The sequence below is a fragment of the Theropithecus gelada genome, chromosome 5, assembly GCF_003255815.1.
Source record: "Theropithecus gelada isolate Dixy chromosome 5, Tgel_1.0, whole genome shotgun sequence".
In the NCBI taxonomy this organism is placed as follows: domain Eukaryota; kingdom Metazoa; phylum Chordata; class Mammalia; order Primates; family Cercopithecidae; genus Theropithecus; species Theropithecus gelada.
In genome coordinates this window covers 8,583,275-8,607,127 of record NC_037672.1, presented here as the reverse complement: position 1 = coordinate 8,607,127, position 23,853 = coordinate 8,583,275, and the positions used below count along the sequence as shown (strand labels likewise).

Below are 23,853 nucleotides of genomic sequence, written 5' to 3'. Positions count from 1 at the left end.
TATACATTCTAACAACACAAAAAACAAACGCACAAAACATCTCTGATTAAAAATGTGTAGAAATAGCTGGGCACAGTGGCTCATGCCTGTAATCCCAGAACTTTGGGTGGCTGAGGCGGGCGGATCACTTGAGGTCAGTTTGGGACTAGCCTGGCCAACATGGTGAAACACTGGCTCTACTAAAAATATAAAAATTAGCCTGGTGTGGTGGCGGGTGCCTGTAATCCCAGCTACTCAGGAGGCTGAGGCAGGAGAACTGCTTGAACCTGGGAGGCGGAGTTTGCAGTGAGCTGAGACTGTGCCACTGGGCGACAGAGACCCTTTCTCAAACAACAACAACAACAAAGTGTAGAAACGATGTGGTTAAAATGAATACTTTTTAGTCTGATCAAAAGAGGAATTACTTTTTTACTTGTTGCTGTACTACACTGAAAAAAATTTTTCACACAAAATTATTTTGTCAAGTTCAATAATTTTTGCCACAACAAATTTAGAAGTTTGGACAAGAATATATTTTACTTTTCTCATAAAAGTTATACCAAAAATACATTTTTTCTTAACTTAAAAATATAGCTTCAAAAAGCAAAATTTGAGTTGTTAGAATTCATTACACATTTTATAAACAGCAGTGAAAGGAAGAAGACAGCAGAATGGATTCAATTTTTAAATACAGAAATGTTCATTTCACAAGCTTGACTTTGTCCTTTAATAACTTAAAGGTAGGGTTCTTGCTGATTTTCTTGTTAAAAATGACCAGGAGTTCCTCTTCGGATCTGTGATGCTCATCTGTCACTATGTAGTACTGAGCTAAAACCTTCACAAAGAAAAACATCAAATGAGTGTATTTCACCTGGAAATTTATCTTAAAATGTTCTGTCTTTAACCCAGAAATAGGACAACAGTAAAAAGTAAAAGAAACCCAGGAGTAAGTTACTCAGGTGTGCTCCACTTGTGAAAACCCAGGTAGCAGCCACGTGTGGGGGCTGGGTTATGTGTAAGTCACCCTGAGATACAAAGTAAAATAAAGGAGAAGAAACCATTGCTCTGGAACAGGCGAAAGAGAGCAAATACCTAGAACAATAATTTCCAAACAATAAAAATTAAATAAATGGAGCCTCTCTTCAAAGTCTTATAAACAAGCCCAAAATCTAGAAACCACCCTGGCTGAGGCTGTGTGAGGGGCTTTGGAGCAGCTTGAAAATCACTGAGACACACACAGATTTTCAGTGTTTTAGGTGAAAAAAGAAAAAGCAAACAATTGTACATTTAGCAATCAGTTCTCCCCAGCTGTTAGACACGTGGGTTTGTTCATATGCCATACCTTTTTCCTTAGCTTTTTTATTGTTATTTCATTGTCTGGGGCCTGTTTCAGAATTGCTTTAATCGTTCCCTTCCAGTTGAATTTACCTACAATATAAATAATATTATTTAAGACAAATGTTTTGTTTTACTATGAGAAGGGTAAAGAAATAACTTCTGCAACACCTATTTGCTTCCCAGGAAATGAGTTAACCCCCTAATGAACCGGACTCCACAGCACCATGCATCTGTTCAATTCCAGTGTCCTAGAAGCACTCACTACCCTTCACAGGACTGGCTCTTAAGAGTGAGCAGGTGCCCACGTGCCATCGGTATGACAAACTCCTAGAGTTGATTTAATGAACTCAACATATTTCCTAAGAATCCACTAAGATCATGGGGCTGTCCCTGCACAGTAGGGAGGACAAAGATGAGCAAAAGCAGCCTGACCTGGAATGAGAGAGAGGACAATCACAAACTATTAAAGAGGGACTAAAAATCCTCATCGAGGGGACTTCTGCTTCTGGGAAGATGGAGTGGACATACTTTCCCCATTCCTCCTGCCCACTACAACTGAGAACCCTGAAACTATACACACAAGAAACATAAGACGACTCTGAAAGACAGAGACCAGCCGGGACCTTGGGGCCCGCAGAGCAACACGAGGTGAGCTTCTTGCCACCTGTACCCCAGATCTGGAGCTCAAGTAGCCAGCAACCTGAACACCAACAGCCACAGACAAAACAGTTCCAACAGAAGCCCGCGCTCTTGGCAAAGAACCAGGAAAGGGCAGCCTAGCAAGACAGAAAACAATAACCACCCTACCACAGCCTCACATCACAGAAAAAACGGTGGCTCCACCCCCACCCGCACCAGCCAAAGCCGAGTGGGGAGCCTGAGCTCTCTACCTTTGCCAGGCTGTAATGAGGGATGGTGTCACAGAAGGCCAAGCAGGAATTCAGGGTTCTCAACCATACAGGCCAGTCCTGAGGCTGCCCCTGCTGTGATGTCAGTGGAGCCTGCACCAGGAGCCCTGCCCGGCAGGAGCAAGAAGTGGCCGTCCACAGGTGCCGATGGAGGCTGAGTGGTGAGCCTGGACTTCCGCCCCCACCTGACAGCAACAAGGCCGTGCCCCTCTACAACCACCAAAGACGTGTGAGAGAAAGCCAGGTAAAATTGAAAGCATAAACAGGATCTCACACCTTACAAAAACAACTAACTCAAAATGAATCATGGACTTCAATATAAAATGTAAGACTAGGAGGCATTTAACATAGACCTGAAATTTGCTGAGAGGATATATCTTAAGTGTTCTCAACACACACACACACACACACACACACACACACACAGGTAAACTATGTGAGGTGATAAATGTGCTAATTAGCTTGATTGTAGTGACTATTTCACAATGTACATGTATAATAAAACATTAAGTTGAGCTGGGCATGGTGGCTCATGCTTGTAAACCAGGCACTTTGGGAGGCTGAGGCGGAAGGATTGCTTGAGCCCACGAGTTCAAGACCAGCCTGGGCAACACTGCAAGACCTCCATCCTCACAAAAATTTAAAAATTCGCTGGGTGTGGTGGTGTGTACCTGTGGTCCTAACTACTCAGGAAGATTGCTTGAGCTCAGGAAGTTGAGGCTGCAGTGAGCCATGATCACACCAATGCTCTCACAGCAATAGTGAGACCCTGTCTCAAAAAATAAAATAAAACACAGTAACACATTAAGTTGTACACCTGAAATACATAAAATGTTGATTTGTTTAAAAAAAAAAAAAAAAAAAGTTACCCAATAAGATAATTTAGAAAACAAAACAATTTTTAGGCTCTCGGGCTAGGTAAAGAGTTGTTAGCACAATCCATAAGATAAACTGATAAATTAAACTTTATCAAAATAAAACCATTTGCCCTAAAAAAGACTCTGTTATGATGAAAAAACAACAGACTGAAAAAAATTCACAAACCATATGTCCCACAAAGGAATAATATTTAGAATAAAAACTTCAAATCTCAACGTAAAAAAAAAAAAACAAAAAAATCTCACAAAAACAACCACCACCAAAAAACCCCCAAACAACTCAAATTTACTTCAGAAAAACTGACTTAGTTCACACAGAAACTTGCACATCAATATTTACTGCAGCTTTATTCATTAATAACCAGAAATTAGAAACCTCCCAGGTGTCCCTCAACAGGTGAATGATGAAAGAAAGTGTGACGCATGCATAGCATGGGATACTTCTCACCAATAACATGAATATTATCAGTTTAGCAGCCTGGGTGAATCTTCAGAGAAAAATGCTGAGTGAAGAGTCAATCTCAAAAGGTTACATACTGTATGATTCCATTCATAGAACATTCTGAGATTACAGAAATGAAGAACAGATGAGTGATTGCCAGAGGCTAAGGAGGGGGTGGGGGTCAGAGGGAAACGGCTATGGCTGCAAGAGGGCAGCAGGAGGCAGCCTTGTGCGATGGCGATGGAAATAGAAGCTGATCAATGTCAACATCCCGACTGAGATGCTGTACTACAGTTGTGTAAAGTGTTATCCTGGGTGGCAACAAGGTAAAGGGTGCGCGGATACATAAGGACGCCTGAGTCTCCATTATTTCTTACAACTGCATGTGAGTCTACAAGGATCTCAAAACAAAAAATGTAACAACAACCACCACCAAAAAAACCGTTCCAGTTGTCCCCCTTGAACTGCAGGGATCAGAGTTCCCAGACCCCCAGTGGATACCTGAAATCACGATGGTACTGAACCCTATATATATATACTGTCTTTTCCTCAATATTCATGCATATCTATGATAATTCTCCACTTATAAATTAGGCTCAGTAAAAGATTAACAATAACTAATAATAAAATACAACAATTTTACAATGCACTATAATAAAAGTTATATGAATGTGGTCTCTCTCTCTTTCTAAACACCTTATTGTACTATCCTCATCCTTCTTGTGGTGAAGAAGGCACAGAGCAGGACAGCAAGAGATCTCGCCATGCTGCTCAGAACAGCAAGCAATGGAAAACTTATCAATTGTTTATTTCTGGAATTTTCCATACCACAGATATGGGGGCACTACTGTTTACAAAGTTGAGAAGGGGGTTTTAAGCTAAGGGATCTAACCCAATGCTGGGAGTCACTGAACTCTGCTAATAAAGCTGCAGGCCCATTTGAGTCCTTAGACCTGTTCTGAACTGCAGGATCCTGGGGGTTGGGGGAAGTGGCAGAGAGATGATGACTTGCCACCTCCCAACAGGTGTGAGTGCTTCAGACCTGAGGAAGCAGGAGAGAAGCTTTGTGTAAGAGGCAGCATTTCAGAAGGCCCGTGAAGGCCAGGGGCTGGATTCTGAGGTTGAAGATATAAGCAAGGAGATCCCAGAAACAGGCCCAGAGATGGGCAGGGGCACAGCTGAGGGGACTTCTAAAAGGACAATGAAAGGCAGGGATGAGAGAGTTGGGGAGGAGCGAAAGGGAATGGTCTCAGAAAGCTATATTAGGTTTATTTAAATTCCCAAGATAACATACATTTCCAAACTAGATTGCTTTACTTTTCTCCTTAAAGACAGTGGGTGAGAGGCACTGTAAGACTGACTCATACACCCTAGAGAACTGATTTTACTTTCAAATTCTTATACATGCCTCTGGAGGGTAAGACCCTATCAGAAGTTCCCAGGTTACACCTTCCTCCCCCAGAAGGGGGCAACTATTGGCCCCTCTCCCAACTTACAAGGGACCATGCATTTCTTTTCTCTCTCTCTCTCTTTCTTTTTGAAAGTGGTATGCCCATGGCTCACTACAGCCTCAAACTCCTGGGCTTAAGTGACCCTCCTGCCCCTGCCCTTCAAGTAGCTGGGACTATCAGCGAGAGCTGCTGTGCCCAGCTGTGCTCTTGGAATGACAGCAGTGATATACCTTTTGCAGGAGCCTCATGGTCTTCTGGTTCTCCGCCCTCAGGATGCTCTGGGATCTTCATCTTTTTCTTCTTAGAATCTGTTTCAACTATTTGGAAAGATTTTTTTTAAAGAAGATTTTGCATTTACGCCAGCAGCTACCATTTCATGAGACCTTATGCAAGCTAGGCACGCACCACATTATCATCTCATTTCTTCTCCAGGCTGCCTAGCCAGCCCCGGTTTTCAAAACGCCAGGAGGGTTTTATCCTCCTCCATGCTGGAGATGGGACGAAGGGAGCTGAGAAGTGAGGTCATTTGCCTGGGCAGCGCCCAGCTCAGCCTGGCCACAAAGCTTATGCTCGTTCCCTTACTTGGTTCAAAACACAGTCTAGCTGGGCGCGGTAGCTCATGCCTGTAATCCCAGCACTTTGGGAGGCCGACGAGGGCGGATCACCAGAGGTCAGGAGTTCGAAACCAGCTAGACTAACATGGCGAAACCCCATCTCTACTAAAAATACAAAAATTAGCTGGGCCTGGTGACACATGCCTGTAATCTCAGCTACTCAGGAGGATGAGACAGAAGAATCGCTTGGTGGAGGTTGCAGTGAGCCGAGATCGTGCCACTGCACTCCAGCCTGGGCAACAGAGCGAGACTCTGTCTCAAAAAAAAAAACAAAAACAAAACATTAAAACCACACGTGCACGCGTGCGTGCACGCGTGCGCGCACACATACACACACACAACACTAGGTCTAACAGGATTAAATACCCTAAATTCACAGCTTTCCCGGTTTTTAGATGAATCCTGGAGCGTTGGCCAGCCACTTACCTTCTGAGTGCCTCCGCTTCCTCTTTCCTGCACCCGCGTTGGCCTCTTCCTCACCAGCACTGTCCTTGCGCTGCTTCTTCTTCTTGCTCCTCTTCCCTGCAGAGCCGTTGGCCTCAGGGACTTCCTCTCCACCAGCCCCAAGGTCAGCCTCCTGTCCCTTTTTACGCTTCTTAGGCTTCTGATTCCTTGAGTTTTCCTGGTGGTTTTCTAATTTTAGTTCTTTCTTTTCTCTTTTCCTTTTCTTCTGCCGTTCTTCCTTTCTTTCTCTTTTATTCTTCTTCACCTCCCCTTGCTGTTCCACGGCATCTTTCACTTTGGAGGGTGAAATCTTGGCGGAGATTTCTGCACGTGGATTTGCCACTGGGCGGAGTGGCTGTTGATCCTGTTCCTTACTGACTGGTTCCTTATTATTAAGCAAAACCAAGAAACACATATTCATTTTAAATGTGTAAATAGAGTTGTCACATTATTGCCTGGGCTACTACATAAACTGTTCAAGAAAAATGGTTGATTTTATCCCTTACCGTTTTATAACTGTGACCCCCCACCAGCAGCTAACATGTAGCAGTAAATATACAAAATGGGAAAGCACCTCCCCCAGTCCCCACTCCTCTGTCTGCACGGAACAGACATTTTCATTCCATTGGAAAAGCGAAGAATCCTTATGTCACTGAAGATAAGGCCTTTCATTCCAGTTCACTATGCGCCTTTCAGATAAGAGTACTTAGGGGTGGTAGGAACCACTGGATGTCTGTGTCTGCAGACCTGGGTTCAAGTTCCAGTTCTGTTAACTCCTAGTCTGGGCAAGTTATTTATCTGTTCCAAACCTATTTCCTCATCTGTAAAATGAAAGGTAGTAATTCCTGCCTTACACATGGGCGGATGAAACGAGGGAAGATCCGTCACATGCTTGTTAGCACAGTGATGCCCAATAAACCAGCCCACTGTGTGTGAAGAGTTTTGTAAATTATCAGCATTGGAAAATGGTAGTTATTATCATCATTATTCAGACTAGAAAGTTACCATTAGAAGAATGGTCACCATTCTCACCATTCTTGTTTTTTTTTTTTTTTCAATGGAGACAGGGGCTTGCTCTGTTCTGTTGCCTAGGCTGAAATGCAGTGGCACAATCTCAGCTCACTGCAACCTCTGCCTCCCAGGCTCAACAACACTCCTGCCTCAGCCTCCCAAGTAGCTGGGACCACAGGCACAAGCTACTATAACTGGAAAATTTTTGCATTTTCTGTAGAGACGGGGTCACCTATTCTTTACGTATGGAGGGGTCTCTCTCATGGTTACCACTGTTAAATGCATTATTATTATTATTATTATTATTATTATTATTATTATTTTGAGACAGAGTCTCACTCTGGCACCCAGGCTGGAGTACAGTGGTGCAATATCAGCTCACTGCAACCTCCACCTCCCAGATTCAAGTGATTCTCCTGTCTCAGCCTCCTGAGTAGCTGGAATTACAGGCATGCGCCACCACACCTGGCTCATTTTTGGATTTTCAGTACAGACAGGGTTTCACCATGTTGGCCAGGCTGGTCTTGAACTCCCAACCTCAGGTGATACACCCGCCTTGGCCTCCCAGAGTGGTGGGATTACAGGTATGAGCCACAGCACCCAGCCTTGCATTACCTTATTAAAATCAGCACATAGATCCTACTTTAAACAATGACATCAGCACAGTTCAGTCCCAATCCTTCCTGAACTCCCTGAGCCCCTTTCTCAAGAGATGACCTGGAGCAATTTATTGAACTGCTCCACGTTCCCTGATGCCTCTGGAGAGAAAGGGAGTGGCCAGTGGCAGCAGTCCAGGGTTGCTTCCGGGTGTGAGAAACCACTGAGCTGACGCACCTGCAGGCGGGGTTCAAATCCCGTCTGTTAGTCCAGCCAAATGACAGGGTAAGTTACCTACAGTCTTCCTCCTTTGGGAGATTGTGGGTAGCAAGGAAGAACAATGTTGTCAAAACTGGACCCAATAAAAAAAAAGACTAGATTTCACTAGAGTGCAAGGACTCAGGACTTAGACTCAGACCTTAAGGCTCAGTCCTTGGCTACAGGAGCAGCATTAGAAAATGGATACTGGGAAGGCTGAGGCAGGAGAATCGCTTGAACCTGGAAGGCAGAGGTTGCAGTGAGCTGAGATCATGCCACTGCATTCCAGCCTGGGCAACAAGAGTGAAACTCCGTCTCAAACAAAAAAAAAAAAAGAAGAAAGAAAAGAAAAGAAAATGGATACTGTAGGCCTGTAAGCTGGGCGCAGTGGCTCATGCCTGTAATCACAGCACTTTGGGAGGCCAAGGCAGGCAGATCACTTGAGGTCAGAAGTTCAAGACCAGCCTGGCCAACATGGTGAAACCCCGTCTCTACTAAAAATACAAAAATCAGCTGGGCGTGGTGGCGAGCACCTGTAATCCCAGCTACTCGGGAGGCTGGGACAGGAGAATCTCTTGAATCTGGGAGGCAGAGGTTGCTGTGAGCAGAGATCACGCCACTGTACTCCAGCCTGGGTGACAGAGTGAGATTTCATCTCAAAAGAAAAGAAAAAAAGAAAATGGATACTGAACTAAGGAGTTCAAGTTTTCTCAGTAGCAGTGGTTTAACAACATCAAGTTGTCAAGGCTCATGGGGAAAAGGGCAGAGGATGATGTCAGAAATAGACTTAGGAAGAAGGGGACAAAGAAACTTCACATCTATCCTTCAATTTTGTTGGTATCTTCTAGCAAAATATTATCATCATTATTATTATTATTTGAGACTGAGTCTTGCTCTATCACCCAGGCTGGAGTGCAGTGGCACAATCTCAGCTCATTGCAACCTTCGCCTCCCAGGTTCAAATGATTCTTATTTGAGACTGAGTCTTGCTCTATCACCCAGGGTGGAGTGCAGTGGCATAATCTCGGCTCATTGCAACCTTCGCCTCCCAGGTTCAAATGATTCTCGTGCCTCAGCCTCCCAAGTAGCTGGGATAACAGGAGCACACCATCACGTCCAGCTAATTTTTGTATTTTTAGTAGAGATGGGGTTTCACCATGTTGGTCAGGCTGGTGTCGAACTCCTGACCTCAAGTGATCTCCCTGCCTCGGCCTCCCAAAGTACTGGAATTACAGGCATGAGCCACTGCACCTGGCCATAAAAAAGAGAGGGAGGCACACATTTTCCCATCTGGCGGCTGCTCAATAAACAGGTAAAACAATTCTTCCCCATCTCCTTTCTACTTCATTACACACTCTTCTCAAATGTGGTCTCCTCTGTGATGCCCTCCCTGACTCTTTTCTAACCGAGCACCTCCTTCAGTCCTGGCCTCCCAGTGGCTCTGGCTTCTTCCCAGTGCCGATCAGGACCTGACATTACACCATGGACCCGTAGGTGGCTGTCTATCTCCCCGACTAGAACATAGCTCCAAGTAGCCAGGACCTTGGCCTAATTACGGTTGCATCCACAGTGATCAGGTGAACTGTGGTATAGGACAGATGGGGTCCTATCTGTGATGGGGTATAGGGCAGAAAAACATCCGACCTGACATCTGGCAGAGTTACAGGAGGATAAACATCCAAGGTATGGAGGACAAGGCCTCAGGACCCTCTGCTCTGCACTACAAACACAGGGTATGCTGGGAGGGTCACAGTGCAAAGGTAGAGGTGGGGGATGACAGGCTGTGTTTCGCAGAGCTCAGGGTCTACCAGGGGCTATTTACTCCTTATTTTATTTAATGCTTAGTATGTTCATACTTCAAAAGGGAAACTGGAAAAAACTTTTTAAAACCCTGCAGTTGAAGCAATTTCAAATCTTTGATTCTTAGTTAAAACTAAGAATTCAACTCCTATTCAACGTAGTGTTGGAAGTTCTGGCCAGCGTATTCAGGCAAGATAAAGAAATAAAGGGTATTTAATTAGGAAATGAGGAAGTAAAATTGTCCCTGTTTGCCAATGACATGATTGTATATTTAGAAAACCCCATCGTCTCAGCCCAAAATCTCCTTAAGCTGATAAGCAACTTCAGCAAAGTCTCAGGATACAAAATCAACGTGCAAAAATCACAAGCATTCCTATACACCGATAACAGACAGCCAAATCATGAGTGAACTTCCATTCACAACTGCTACAAAGAGAATAATATATCTAGGAATCCAACTTATAAGAGATGTGAAGGACCTCTTCAAGGAGAACTACAAACCACTGCTCAACAAAATAAAAAGAGGACACAAACAAATAGAACATTCCACACTCATGGATAGGAAGAATCAATAATGTGAAAATGGCCATACTGCCCAAGGTAATTTACAGATTCAATGCCATCCCCATCAAGCTACCGATGACTTTCTTCACAGAATTGGAAAAAACTACTTCAAAGTTCATATGGAACCAAAAAAGACCCACATTACCAAGACAATCCCAAGTAAAAAGAACAAAGCGGGAGGCATCACGCTACCTGACTTCAAACTATCCTACAAGGCTACAGTAACCAAAACAGCATGTTACTGGTACCAAAACAGATATATAGGCCAATGGAACAGAACAGAGGCCTCAGAAGTAACACCACACATTTACAACCATCTGATCTTTGACAAACTTGACAAAAACAAGAAATGGGGAAAGGATTCCCTATTTAATAAATGGTGCTGGGAAACGGCTAGCCATATATAGAAAGCTGAAACTGGATCCCTTCCTTATACCTTATATAAAACTTAATTCAAGATGGATTAAATGTTAGACCTAAATCCATACAAACCCTAGAAGAAAACCTAGGCAACACCATTCAGACATAGGCATGGGCAAAGACTTCATGTCTAAAACATCAAAAGCAATGGCAACAAAAGCCAAAATAGACAAACGGGATCTAATTAAACTAAAGAGCTTCTACAGGGCAAAAGAAACTACCATCAGAGTGAACAGGCAACCTACAGAATGGGAGAAAATTTTTGCAATCTACCCATCCGACAAAGGGCTAATATCCAGAATCTACAAAGAACTCAGATTTACAAGAAAAAAACAACCCCATCAAAAAGTGGGCAAAGGATATGAACAGACACTTCTCAAAAGAAGACATTTATGCAGCCAACAGACACATGGAAAAATGTTAATCATCACTGGTCATCAGAGAAATGCAAATCAAAACCACAATGAGATACCATCTCATGCCAGTTAGAATGTTGATCATTAAAATGTCAGGAAACAGCAGATGCTGGAGAGGATGTGGAGAAACAGGAACACTTTTACACTGTTGGTGGGACTGTAAACTAGTTCAATCATTGTGGAAGATAGTGTGGCATTTCCTCAAGGATCTAGAACTAGAATTACCATTTGACCCAGTGATCCTATTACTGGGTATATACCCAAAGAATTATAAATCATGCGCTATAAAGACACGAGCACACATATGTTTATTGTGGCACTACTCACAATAGCAAAGACTTGGAACCAACCCAAATGTCCATCAATGATAGACTGGATTAAGAAAATGTGATTAAGAAAATGTGGCACATATACACCATGGAATACTATGCAGCCATAAAAAAGGATGAGTTCATGTCCTTTGCAGGGACATGGATGAAGCTGGAAACCATCATTCTCAGCAAAATATCACAAGGACAGAAAATCAAACATTGCATCTTCTTATTCATTGGTGGGAAGTGAACAACGAGATCACTTGGACACAGGGCAGAGAATATCACACACTGGGGCCTGTCAGGGGGTGGGGGACTGGGGGAGGGATAGCATTAGGAGAAATACCTAATGTAAATGATGAGTTGATGGGTGCAGCGAGCCAACATGGCACATGTATACCTATGTATCAAACCTGCACGTTGTGCACATGTACCCTAGAACCTAAAGTATAATAATAATAAAAAAAAGGTGCCACATGAAGGGCAATGTAATGATCAGTTATACGGGTCCAAAGAGTCAATCTGTACATTCTGAAAGAGACAAATGGTAGGTATACTACCAAGATAAATTTTCATTTTGATGCCCACTTGCTGCCAAAAGTATTCTCTCTACATAAAATGAATCAACTCTTGATAATTTGACAAGAGTGAAGACCAGTGGGGTTCTGACCCCACTGTTTTTTGAAACTGATATTTACACAAAAATAAACCATGTAATCAACAATGTGGCTAAAGGATACCAAACCAAGATTTTCTACATATATAGTCCACATTTAGGGTCTCTATTAAACCACTTTGACTAACAGGTGGCTGATTTAATTACTCCAAGGGAACTCTCCTTCTAACAGAAGGAAGGCGCTGCACGCAGACTGCTCTTCTACCTTAACTGTAACCTTCAGAGGCTGCTGTGACCCCTCACCGCGTATCCAGAGGAACACCGAGTCACTATGTCCTCACCCTGTTTTATTTTCCTTCATGTACTACCACCTGGGATACTTTAGATTTTTTGTTCAGGGCCTGGCACAGATCAGTTAAGTATTAAATAAATGAATGAATATTACTATTCACATTTTTTTTAGATACAGAAACTGAGGCTCAGAGGCTAAAAATCTGCCTAAGATCAAACGTCAGGCAAACTGCACAGCAGGGATTTGAACCAGGTCTGTCAGAAATCCAAAGCTCCTGTTCTTTCCCATGTATCTATCTCCCTGCCTGATTACTAAGCAAATCATTACATGCTGGCTGGAACCAGTATGAAACATTGGGATGAAACACCTTGGTCTTTACAACAAGGAAGTCTCTGCAGTGCATTCAGTCTCTTCCTTTCCATAAATGAAGGCACCAAGAGGCTCTCTAAAAAAGAAGGCCGGGCCGGACGCGGTGGCTCATGCCTGTAAGTCCAGCACTTTGGAAGGCCAAGGCAGGCAGGTCACCTGAGGTCAGGAGTTCAAGACCAGCCTGGTCAACACGGTGAAACTCTGTCTCTGCTAAAAAAAAATACAAAAAATTAGCTAGGCATGATGGCTCGTGCCTATAGTCCCAGCTACTTGGGAGGCTGAGACCCGAGAATTGCTTGAACCCGGGAGGCGGAGGTTGCAGTGAGCCATGATCGCGCCACTGCACCGCAGCCTGGGCAACAGAGTAAGACTCTGTCTCAAAAAAATAAAAATAAAAAAGAAGGCTGCCTTGACTTCCAAAAATAAGAAACTCCCATTTCATTATTACTAATCATTTTTGTCACACTGCAAATCTAAAATCAGATCTGACTTACACTGTTGGAAGCTTCAGAAAAGATATTCCACACCTGGTCCAGAATGGATTCATTATGAACTTTTAAACTGTTCTTCATCCAATTCTGTAAGAAACAAAAAGAAAAAGAACTATTGATCCCACTGGGACAGGTACACACAAGCTCAGTCACTGATGGGCCACACAGCCCCCTCCATCCAAGAAAGTCAATTCATACCTGAAATTTCGCCTTTTTCCTGGGAACGTTGTCAAAAGCACTAATTTGCTCTAAAAGTTCTCTCACTTTGGGGCTGACGTTGGGTCTCTTTATTAATTCACTAATTTTCTACAAAAAAGGAAGAAAAAAGAAAAACAATAAACAACCAACATGAGTTTCATGAAAGCCAACTGAAAAAGTCCTTGCCATGGCTAAAGCGTTCACGTTGTAAGCCCAGATTCTGTATTCATGTCTATGCTTAAAAATATACAGATTAACTTCTATTAACATAGCACTGGAGTCCTAGCCAGAGCAGTTAGGCAAGAAAACAAAATAAAAGGCATCCTAATTGCAAAGGATGAAGTAAAATTATCTCTGTTCACAGATGATGTGGTCTTATATGTCAAAAGTCCTAAAGAGTCAACACAAAAATTGTCAGAACTAATAAACAAATCCAGCAAAGCTGCAGGATACAAAATCCACATTCAAAAATCAAGCTGCATTTTATCTAACAACAAGAAACAACCAGAAAGAGAAATTACGAAAACAATTCCATTTGCAACAGCATCAAAAATAATCAGGAATAAACTTAACCGAAGAGGCAAAAGACTTGTTTACTGAAAACCAAAAAACATTACTGAAAGAAATGAAAGCAGACACAAATAAATGAAAAACATTCTGTACTCATGGACTGGGAGACTTAAAGCTGTTAAGATGTTAATACTACCCAAGCAGGCCGGGCGCGGTGGCTCAAGCCTGTAATCCCAGCACTTTGGGAGGCCGAGACGGGCGGATCACGAGGTCAGGAGTTCGAGACCATCCTGGCTAACACGGTGAAACCCCGTCTCTACTAAAAAATACGAAAAACTAGCCGGGCGAGGTGGCAGGCGCCTGTAGTCCCGGCTACTCGGGAGGCTGAGGCAGGAGAATGGCGTAAAAACCCGGGAGGCGGAGCTTGCAGTGAGCTGAGATCCGGCCACTGCACTCCAGCCTGGGCGACACAGCGAGACTCCGTCTCAAAAAAAAAAAAAAAAAAAAAAAATACTACCCAAGCAATCTATAGATTCAATACAATTCCTATCAAAATCCAATGTGCGTATATATACGTTTGCAGAAACAGAAAAATCCATCCTAAAACTCACATGGAATCTCAAGGGACACCAAATAGCCAAAACAATCTCGAAAAGACGAATAAAAATGCGGATCTCATATTTTCTAATTTCAAAACTTATTACAAAGCTGTAAAAAGTTTCTGTAGTTTGCTGACCCCTGCTTCACAGGATTTCATTGAGTGTGACAACAGCAGAGATGGAACTCACAGACCCATGCACCTCAACCTTAGGGCCTAGGAATGTCATCTGGTTTTTAGAGAATTACAGAGAGTGCCCAAAAGTGTGGCTGTTGGTCACCAGCGCAAACAGGATTTCATTAGCTTCTCAACCTGCTCTTGTAAGTCCTTTGTGAACAGAAATGTCCCCCTAGTAGTATGCTAATTCAGGAAGCTAGTTAATGTCTGAAAAACTCATGTTTCAACTCTATTATCACATGGAGTGATTATTTTTTATTGGTTTTTAGAAAAACACAGAATTTTCACATAGATGACATCCGTCTTTTCATTCTCCCCCCTTCCTTTCTGAATCCTTCCTCTTGCTACCTATTCTGTAAATGATCAGTAGCATTCTGAGAGTTATACTTCCAGAGTGAATTAGGGAGGAGTCAATGCTTCTGCCATTTCTATTGTGCATGTTTTCATACTATTTTAAAGTAGAAAATTCTCTACATTGATGAAAGTATCTTTATTTTGCCAAATTCTAATGACTGGCAGACATGACAGAGTAACATAACATGGCTTCAGTTATAAAAGCTGCATTATCACTAGAAGCAGGAAGAGATTAGAAGGGTTCCATTCAGTTTTACAGCCAAGGGAAAGCTAATGAAAATTCTAAAACATTTTTTCAAGAAATTAACAAAACATGTGGTTTAAAGGTATAAGGCACCACAACTGTTTTAAAGAACTCTTTTTCTTCCTTTTTTTTTTTTTTTTGAGACAGAATCTCACTCTGTCCCTCAGGCTGGAGTGCAGTGGTGCAATCTCAGCTCACTGCAACCTCTACCTCCTGGGTTCAAGCGATTCTCCTGCCTCAGCCTACCGAGTAGCTGGGATTACAGGTGTCTGCCACCACGCCTGACTAATTTTTTGTATTTTTAGTAGAGACGGGGCTTCACCATTTTGGCTAGGCTGATCTCGAACTCCTGACCTTGTGACTCGCCTGCCTCGGCCTCCCAAAGTGCTGGGATTACAGGCATGAGCCACCATGCCCGGCCAAAGAACTCTTTTTCAAGAGGTTTTAGTTCAACCTGTCTATCCTAGGACATGAGGTTTCCAGGGCTTGTCTGCAGGGACGACACATTTAGTCTCTTGGGCTTCCAAAGAAAGCGGAAGCTGTCAAAGGAAGCTACTCAATGAGTTAGAAAGACATTACCTGAATCCACGCCTGCTGTTTAATGTCGCCTTTGTGGGTTTTACCTTCATAGCCTTTGCCACCATACTTCTGATCTTCACTTATGCATTTCACGTGGTTTTTATAGTCATCACCCCTTTAAAGTGATCAAAGGTTCTGCCATTAGACTGATAACCAAGTTGGAGGTGTTAATACCAGCATGCCGCCACTATCTTCTGTAGCCTACACTGTGTATTTTCACACGTGTCTACCACACAAGCACCCCATCGATTTCACTTATTATGTTTACAACCTCCTGGTCAGAACCACATCCCCCTTCCTCCAAAGTCTTCAATATAAAACGCATCGCGAAAATTTTCCCCCATTTTTATAAACACCTTAAGTTAAATTGATAGGCAGTATTTTTTTTTTTTTTTTTTTTAGTCATAAGTGTATATATACTGAATAAACAAGAAAATAGTTCTATGCAATAGGGTCATTTTCTTAAATTACAAAAATCTCAATGACTTCCTGGTAATAGAATGGACAAGCAATAATTAGTTGTAGAATAAATCAAAAACAGATACAAAATGGCAGCATGAGGTCACCAACAGTTCTGGATACCTTAGGGTCCTGGGAAAAAAGAAAACTCAATTTGCTCTCATATAATCTTTGTAAAGCTCCATGGGGTTCTTTAGGGAAATGCTGGGGACAAGGTCCAGGGTAAAGTCCCCTAACGAAAACTCAAATTTAACCTACTTTATGTATCAAGCTTCCTCCTAGGATTAGGTCTGAACAGAGGTTAGCAGTTTCCAAAAAATCACTGCTCTAGGATGAATTAAAACAGAGTTTTAGCCAGTACCATCTAAATGCCTCAGAGGACACTAGGGCAGATGCAGGCGAAGCTAGCTTCTCGCCTGGACCTTCTGAGGCTGAAGGGGAATGAACATGAAATTCAAGAGGGCAGCCGTCTGCAAATGACCCACCTGAAGAAATAGTGTCTAAGGCAGGATCTGTCCTGTCCCTCCCGGCTAACTCCTCACATTCACAGAGGCTTCCTCCATGGAAGTGTCTCCTGACACTTGGGGGCCAGGAAGAGCCTCACTTCCACCAGCACCTCTGATTTTCCAGGGAGGACATAGTTTCCTCTGCTACCAGTCATCTCCCCAGCCGTGAGCTCGTAAATTCACTTTCTGGTTTGTAAGTCCATCTCTTCACTGTGACGGGCACACGATGCCCGAGGCCTAACGGAACTGGCTCTAAAACCCTGGAGCCATCTTCCATGCAGTTGGTTCCCTGGGTCTGGTAACAGTGGCAATGCAATAGCAACCAGTGTCACTGAGTGAATGCTCTCATCATCATAATTCCCCTTCCCCTAGTCTTCTCTTTAACGTATTCTCAAAAAGCAAATTGTTTAGTAAAGCACATTTTTCCTCCTGGAGATGGAGTCTTGCTCTGTCACCCAGGCTGGAGTGCAGTGGCGAAATCTCGGCTCACCGCAACCTCTGCCTCCCAGGTTCAAGCGATTCTCCCACCTCAGCCTCCCAAGTAGCTGGGATTACAGGCGCACACTACCACGCCTGGCTAACTTTTGTATTTTTAGTAGAGATGGGGTTTCACCATGTTGGCCACGCTGGTCTTGAACTCCTGACCTCATGATCCGCCTACCTTGGCCTCCCAAAGTGCTGGCATTACAGGCATGAGCCACTGCACCCAGCCTAGTAAAGCACATTTTAAAGCATCACACCGGTTATAATCAATGGACCATACCAGTTTTTAGTCTTAATTTCATTCCTCACATTTGCCACTATTTTTCCAAGCTTTATGGGGCCAACGCTTCCAAAACTGATCTGGATTTACTATGGATTTACATGAATTCTGTGAAGCTTACCAGAAATCTTTACCGCAGTCAATGCAAGAAAGGCATTCACAGTTTCTGCAAACAGACACATGCTTTTCCACTTGTATTTTCTTCACTGATTCACCACATGCATTGCATGTAAAAAATACCATTTTGAGGTAAATGGCTAAATATTCTCTATCCAAGACAGGTTTTAAGTCTTGTCCTAAGGAATAAAAGATAATATCATTATAAACTGAAACTTCTCATTCCATAAATGGCTCATGCAGCTAACTTTTCAACCGTAATTTCACATGAAGATAACAGAGTCAAAGTTGATTAGCAATCTACATAAAATTCCACCATTCATATAAGTAAAACTGACATTAACAATGAGAATGGCTGACATTTATTGTGTCCTTACCATGTGCCAGGCACTATTCTGGAGGCTTTACGTGTATTCACTTATTCAATCCCCATAGTAACCCTCTGAGGGAAGGACTATTACTGTTCAGAATTTATATGAGGTAACTGAGACACACAGATTACATAACTTGCCCAAGGATGCACAATTAACAGAACCAGGATTTAAACCTGGCAGATTGACTCTTGAGATGAAGAGCTTTGAGGGTGTTAAATCTTACTTTCCGTAATACCTTAAACTCCCTGTATATGAAACTTATAGAAGGCATTGCAATTTAGGTGTACACTACAAACTATTTCAGGTCCTCAAATATACTAAGAACACAGCAAGAGGAAAACTGAGTGAAGTTCAGAAAGTGAAGAAGAGGCAATTCTATGGGCACAATTTCTATGGCACTAAAAGCATTCATATCAGTATTACTATATATCCACAAAGGTTAAAAGGAGGACATGTGCCTCAGCTGTAGTGGCCAGGGGCCTCCTTCATGTGGCAGCTTGTCGGACAAGTCAGAAAGAAATGGAACCATGTCCAGGTGTCCCAACTGCCGGGTGCTGAATTACTGGAGTTCACGAACCCAGGTGTCCTGAGCACTGCCCCAATAAGAAGTATGTCTGCACACGTACATACACATCATTTTAAAATTTCACAGAAATGCTACTGTGCTGAAGAAAACACAAATTCATCTAAAAGTGTTAGAGAAGTCACAGTAATTTTCCCCACTTACATAATTTTTTAATCACTAGATTTTAAAACAGCATTGTTGTTTTACATCATAAGTTTTACAGCAAAAATACCTAGAACCGTTTAACTCAGAGCTTTCTTTCTTATTATGAAAATAAAAGTGAGGGTCAAGTAAACCGATGCAATTTACTTCAGGGTAGGACTTCATCCAACAAGCTTACAGTACAAATGATCTACCCTTGGGTTGCAAAGAATTCCCATGCATGAAATCACCGTTGCTCCTCCACCAGCAGGGTCTGGATCACTGCTGGTGAGGCCACACCCAAGCAGCAACCAGGGTTATTCATGTCCATTCAGCCTTGAATGGAAAGGTACATCCAGGCTGCATCTCCAGGGTTTACAAAGGCCCAGCTGGTCTCTTGTGGAGGCCTCTTGCCCCGTGGGACACTATCAAACACCAGCTCAGCTTCTATGCTACATACAAACCACAGACTCCTGACTCTGGGGTCCCAGGCCCCACTCCTTAGCTCACTATCAGTGTATGTTAGTAAGCGGACAGCATTTGGTCAGCTACAACCTAGCACCAAATCCTCAGGAAAGAAAACATGACTCCTCTGGATGTGCTGCAGCAACTGTCAGCTTCTCATCTGGTTACTGTAAAGATGTGTGATACTGTCAAGCTCCTGGCAGCTGGAATCACGTTTCCCACCACCCAGCTTACCATTCTAAAACAGGCAGAGGGATGATCAACATGTCAGGCAACAAGAGCAGCTATCCTGCCTGACAAGGGAGAACAAAGGCTGGAACAAGAGCCAACATCACATTCTCAAAGAGCAAGGGGTGCACTTTGGTGGAAGAGCAGGAATAACTTATTACTCACCAAGAAATACATTGTCATCACAGGCACAAGGTGAAAGCAGCTGTGATATGCCAAATTATCTGCTGAAAAACTTTCAAGCACTTTCCTAATAAGATACAACAATGAAAAACAGTCCCTGAAACTTAGATATGGCTTAGAGCTTGCCAACCTCTATTGCTGAGGACAATTCTATTTCTTGATAGAGTGGGAGATGGGAGGAAGAAAGGTTTTGACAAGGCTTAAGATTCAATTGAGAGATTCCTGTAGCGGCAGGTCAGGAATTAAAGGCCTAGGAAGGAAGCTGGAAACAAAATATAGGGACTGAAAGAAGCAGTGAAAGCAGTGATACTGACAAAAAGATACTCAAGAGTAACTGTGCAAAACATTCTGTCTCTCTGGAGATTGGCTACACACCACGGTGTAATTAAGTATCAATTCAGAAGATGATTAGAATCTGATTACACGTCCAGCTAAAAAATAACTGTCACATCATTTTCATTTGGTCTTTACTTGTTTAAGGCAGAATGGGTGGATTGCACAGGAAGTCAGAACCCCATCTCTTCCTACCTTCCTCTGGATTTTTACACTAGCCATGAAATGGGAACAGCTGTGTCCACTTGCTTGACTAATGAGCTAATATCTGTAAGGAGCTCACCTCTCCCTTATTCCGAGCCTGGAGGACAGCCCAGCACCTTGATTACACCTCAAACCCAACCTAGCCCCAGGCGGAAATACCTGTAAATTATGCCATAAACACTTGCTTGGGCTTCAAAGAAAAGTTCAAAACCATCAAAAGCTTCCGTCAGCCCAACTGCACAGCAGACAGGGTGTCCCAGGTCTTAGTGCAGGCTTAATATTCATAAGTGTAAATGCTACAAACTTACAAAAAGCCGTCATGTGGAAATTCAGTCCCTCTAATGGAAGACAGCAAACATTGCCTAAAACAAAAAAGTAAAACGGTATTACTCAAATTCCACAAGACTAGATAAGCATGAAGGAAATTTAATTAAACTTTTAAATAATGTTTTGGCAAGTTTGGAACATTTATGCTTCTGAAATTATGAAAGCTTAAAACTGCATTAAGACTTTGAGGACACCCAGTTGGCTGGGCTCCCAGGTGACAGACTTCAACATTTAGCCCTAAGTGTAAAAAGATGGCAGGTTTTTTTTTCCCTTTATGGGGCTGGATCTAAATAGAGTCTTCTTTTCCTTCCCTGGCTCCCCAACTCCCTCTGCCCAATGCCCAGTCCCAGTGCAGCTAGAGAGATTCTACATGCTTTCCTTCTGGCCATATGGGCATGTTAAAAAAGAAAGGCAAGCAGAAGGCAGTGTTCTTGCCCAGTCACTTTAACTCAATTCGGCAGACATTTCCTGAACGCTGACGCCATACTATCCACCCAGATACACCTGGGCCCTCACGCACGTCCTCTGCGTGTGCAGTTCTGGCTGCGTCTTCGTCTGTCTGTATGGTCAGTTTACTGAGCTCTCATCACATGCCATACACATGAAAAAGATGATGGGGTCTGCACCATAGAACACATGATCCTTGGCTCTCTACGAAGCCGTGTCCCATTTATGAACACGACTGCACCCAACACAACTAAGACTGCTTCGATCATACTACCTCCACCTGGAGAGAAAACCCAAGGCTCAGGAGGGTAAGTGAACTGCCCGAAGTCACAGTAAGTGGCAGAGGTAGCCTCAAAGACCAGGCAACAAGTCGAGGCTCCCACCCTGCCTCCATCTTGACCTGCCATGTCCTAGCCATTTGCTTGGTGGTTACTAAGTACCTAGGACCTTGATGTCCTCATCCAAAGAGGAAAAAAATTAAAGTCTCTACAAGATGGCTTTCCATGTAAAAATATTAGAACCCTAAGTCTTAATTATAAAGCCTGTGTGCAGTGGGCAAGGAGACCACCCATGTCACAGGAGAGGCTGTCAGGTGCTGGACAGCTAAGCTAGTTGACTGGCAGCAGCCAGTGGTCAGTAAGGGGCTGAGAACTTGTTAGTCGTCTCTTAACAAGATGGTTTCCAGGTTTTGTTGGACAGGGCCCTGGCTCAGGGGTAGAGGATCTGAGCTGGAGCCTACATCTGCTAATGCCAAAAAAGTCATTAAAAACTAAATGACTTCAAGGTTCCTTAACTTCCCAGAATCTGTTTATCTGTAAAATGGATCTAATACCTAACTCAAAGCGTTGGGTGGAAAGTTAAATAAGACATCAGATATGAAAGCTTCATCCCTGCCTAACTGTAGAAAGGTTTTTCTGTGACCTACTAATTTGCACATCAATGCTATTACACCCAGCCCCCTCCTAAACCCATACTCCTTTAAATATGACCATCAACCCACCCATTTATCTTCATAAATTCACTCTAACCTTCTCTGGCTCCTCACCCCATGGGTGCCTACTCTACCAAGTTCCCTGAAAACATGCCCTTAGGTTTGGTTCTGAGATTGGAATGATTTTTTTAAATCTTCCTCCCTCTATATTTTTTTGTTACTTGTTATTTTTTTTTCTTTTTTTCTTTTTTTTGAGATGGAGTCTCGCTCTGTTGCCCAGGCTGGAGTACAGTGGCGCCATCTTGGCTCACTGCAAGCTCTGCCTCCCAGGTTCAAGCAATTCTCTGGCCTCAGCCTCCCCAGTAGCTGGGATTACAGGCACGTGCCACCACGCCCGGCTAATTTTTGTATTTTTAGTAGAGATGGGGTTTCACCATGTTGACCAGGCTGGTCGTGAACTCCTGACCTCAGGTGATCCACCCTCCTCGGCCTCCCAAAGTGCTGGGATTACAGGCATGGGCCACCGCGCTTGGCCCTGACTATTCTTAAAATATTCTTGCATGCACATACAGACACTGACCTACACATTATTACCACCACTACCACTGAAACAGCCCACCTGAGGGGCCTGGCTGGCAACCCCAGGACATCATCCCTCACTGAACACTGTGACCCTGAGCATGCCACTGCCTCTTTAAACTTCAGGTTCTCTCATCTGTGAAACAAGAAGTCAGGCCAACTTGACAAGACTCAAGCCGCTTCCACAGGTAGCATTCTGAGAAACCATGGATATGGTGCAAGAGAAGGACAGACAAACATACTCTGTCCACCATCCTGCCTGTACCTTTGTGTGTGGGGCTGATAAGGGTTACAATGGGTAACATTCACAAGGAGAGAATCTCTCCCTTGTTCCTTGCAAAAGCCCTGGGAAGTAGGTGCACCTATCTCCACTAAACAGATGAGCAAACTGAGGCACAGAAGCCATGTCTCTCCACCTCCCACCCCACACACTACATCACCAGCACTGTTTCAAACACCATCCCTTCACTCGGGAAACTGCCATGTGTCAGGCACTATGCTAGGCCCTGGGAGCCTGGGGCACAGTGTGAAGAAGTCCCAAGTGGCCCTCCTCTGCTAGAAATCAGGGTTGCAAATACACACCCCACCTCATTCCCCCCCCCTCTCTCCTCAGAGGCAGGTGCTGCAGAGAATCCTAACATTTATGGAGCACCCAAGCCCTCTCATAGGAGGTCAACGCATTTCTACGCATGTAATCCTCATCACAGTCCTCCGAGTTAGGTTCTATATGTTATGACAGATGAGGAAACTGAGGCGCAAAGAGGTTTAAAAAAACTTACACCAGGTCATCCCACATCCAGGTAGTGGCAACCCAGATTCACACGCAGTAGTTATTCTGGTCCTAAGTACGTGCTCTGGACCGCTACATCCTAAGACCTCCTCCTTAGGGAGTGGACGCGGCCAAGGCTAGAGAAGAGCCCTGTCCCCAACATGCAGCAAGCCTGAAGCCCAGTCGGGCGGTGACCAACCGTCCTGGTTTGGCCAGGCCTGAGGGGGTTCCCAGGACGCGGGACTTTAAGTTTTAAAACTAAAACGAGTTGGTCACCCTAAGTCCAGGACTCCTGCCACTTCCCCAGAGCAGGAGTGAGATCTGAATGGAAATCCTTCCTCCATGCGTAACCCAGAGGGGCTGACGGTGTCCCTCCCCTACTCACTCTCTGAGCCCCAGCCTTCTAGGTCGGACCTCTGGGCCACCGCCCCTCACCTCTCAGCCAGCGCCCGCCAACGGTTTCAACCGGCCGCGGGGAGCACGTGGACTCGCCGCCGCCGGCCCAGCGCCGCAGCTACCTGCCTCTTTGGATTCGCGGTGAAGAATTCACTGCTGAGCCACCCAACGCGCCTGCGCACCGCGGCCACACAAACCACCCCCCCC

The 23,853-nt window shown here is 43.9% G+C and overlaps 1 protein-coding gene across 3 annotated transcripts; it reads right to left on the bottom strand.

Moving 5' to 3' along the window:
• Positions 1-489: 489 nt before the first annotated feature.
• On the bottom strand, positions 490-23,819 carry LYAR (Ly1 antibody reactive). 3 transcript variants are annotated; one of them, XM_025385393.1, is made up of 10 exons: positions 23,686-23,819; positions 20,506-20,559; positions 17,709-17,883; positions 15,860-15,974; positions 13,398-13,505; positions 13,203-13,286; positions 6,037-6,439; positions 5,227-5,313; positions 1,322-1,407; positions 490-814 (listed from the first exon to the last, which is right to left on the bottom strand). In XM_025385393.1, exons 3-10 carry the CDS (start codon positions 17,828-17,830, stop codon positions 680-682), a joined length of 1,140 nt encoding a protein of 379 aa, XP_025241178.1. In that variant the 5' UTR covers positions 17,831-17,883; positions 20,506-20,559; positions 23,686-23,819; the 3' UTR covers positions 490-679. The 3 variants fall into 3 exon arrangements, with proteins under 3 accessions (XP_025241178.1, XP_025241180.1, XP_025241179.1); XM_025385395.1 differs by having other exon boundaries at positions 23,261-23,688; XM_025385394.1 differs by lacking the exon at positions 23,686-23,819 and adding an exon at positions 23,636-23,671.
• Between the last annotated feature and the right edge of the window lie 34 nt (positions 23,820-23,853).

What these genes read in the sequence shown, in the direction of transcription:
- LYAR (XM_025385393.1), bottom strand. Translation starts at nt 17,830, where the DNA reads ATGGTATTTTTTACATGCAATGCATGTGGTGAATCAGTGAAGAAAATA. An exon ending in GACTGCGGTAAAGATTTCTG is followed by an intron (nt 15,975 to 17,708) that starts GTAAGCTTCACA and finishes ATCACTTTAAAG; the next exon opens with GGGTGATGACTATAAAAACC. An exon ending in CCATGAGGCTCCTGCAAAAG is followed by an intron (nt 1,408 to 5,226) that starts GTATATCACTGC and finishes TTTATATTGTAG; the next exon opens with GTAAATTCAACTGGAAGGGA.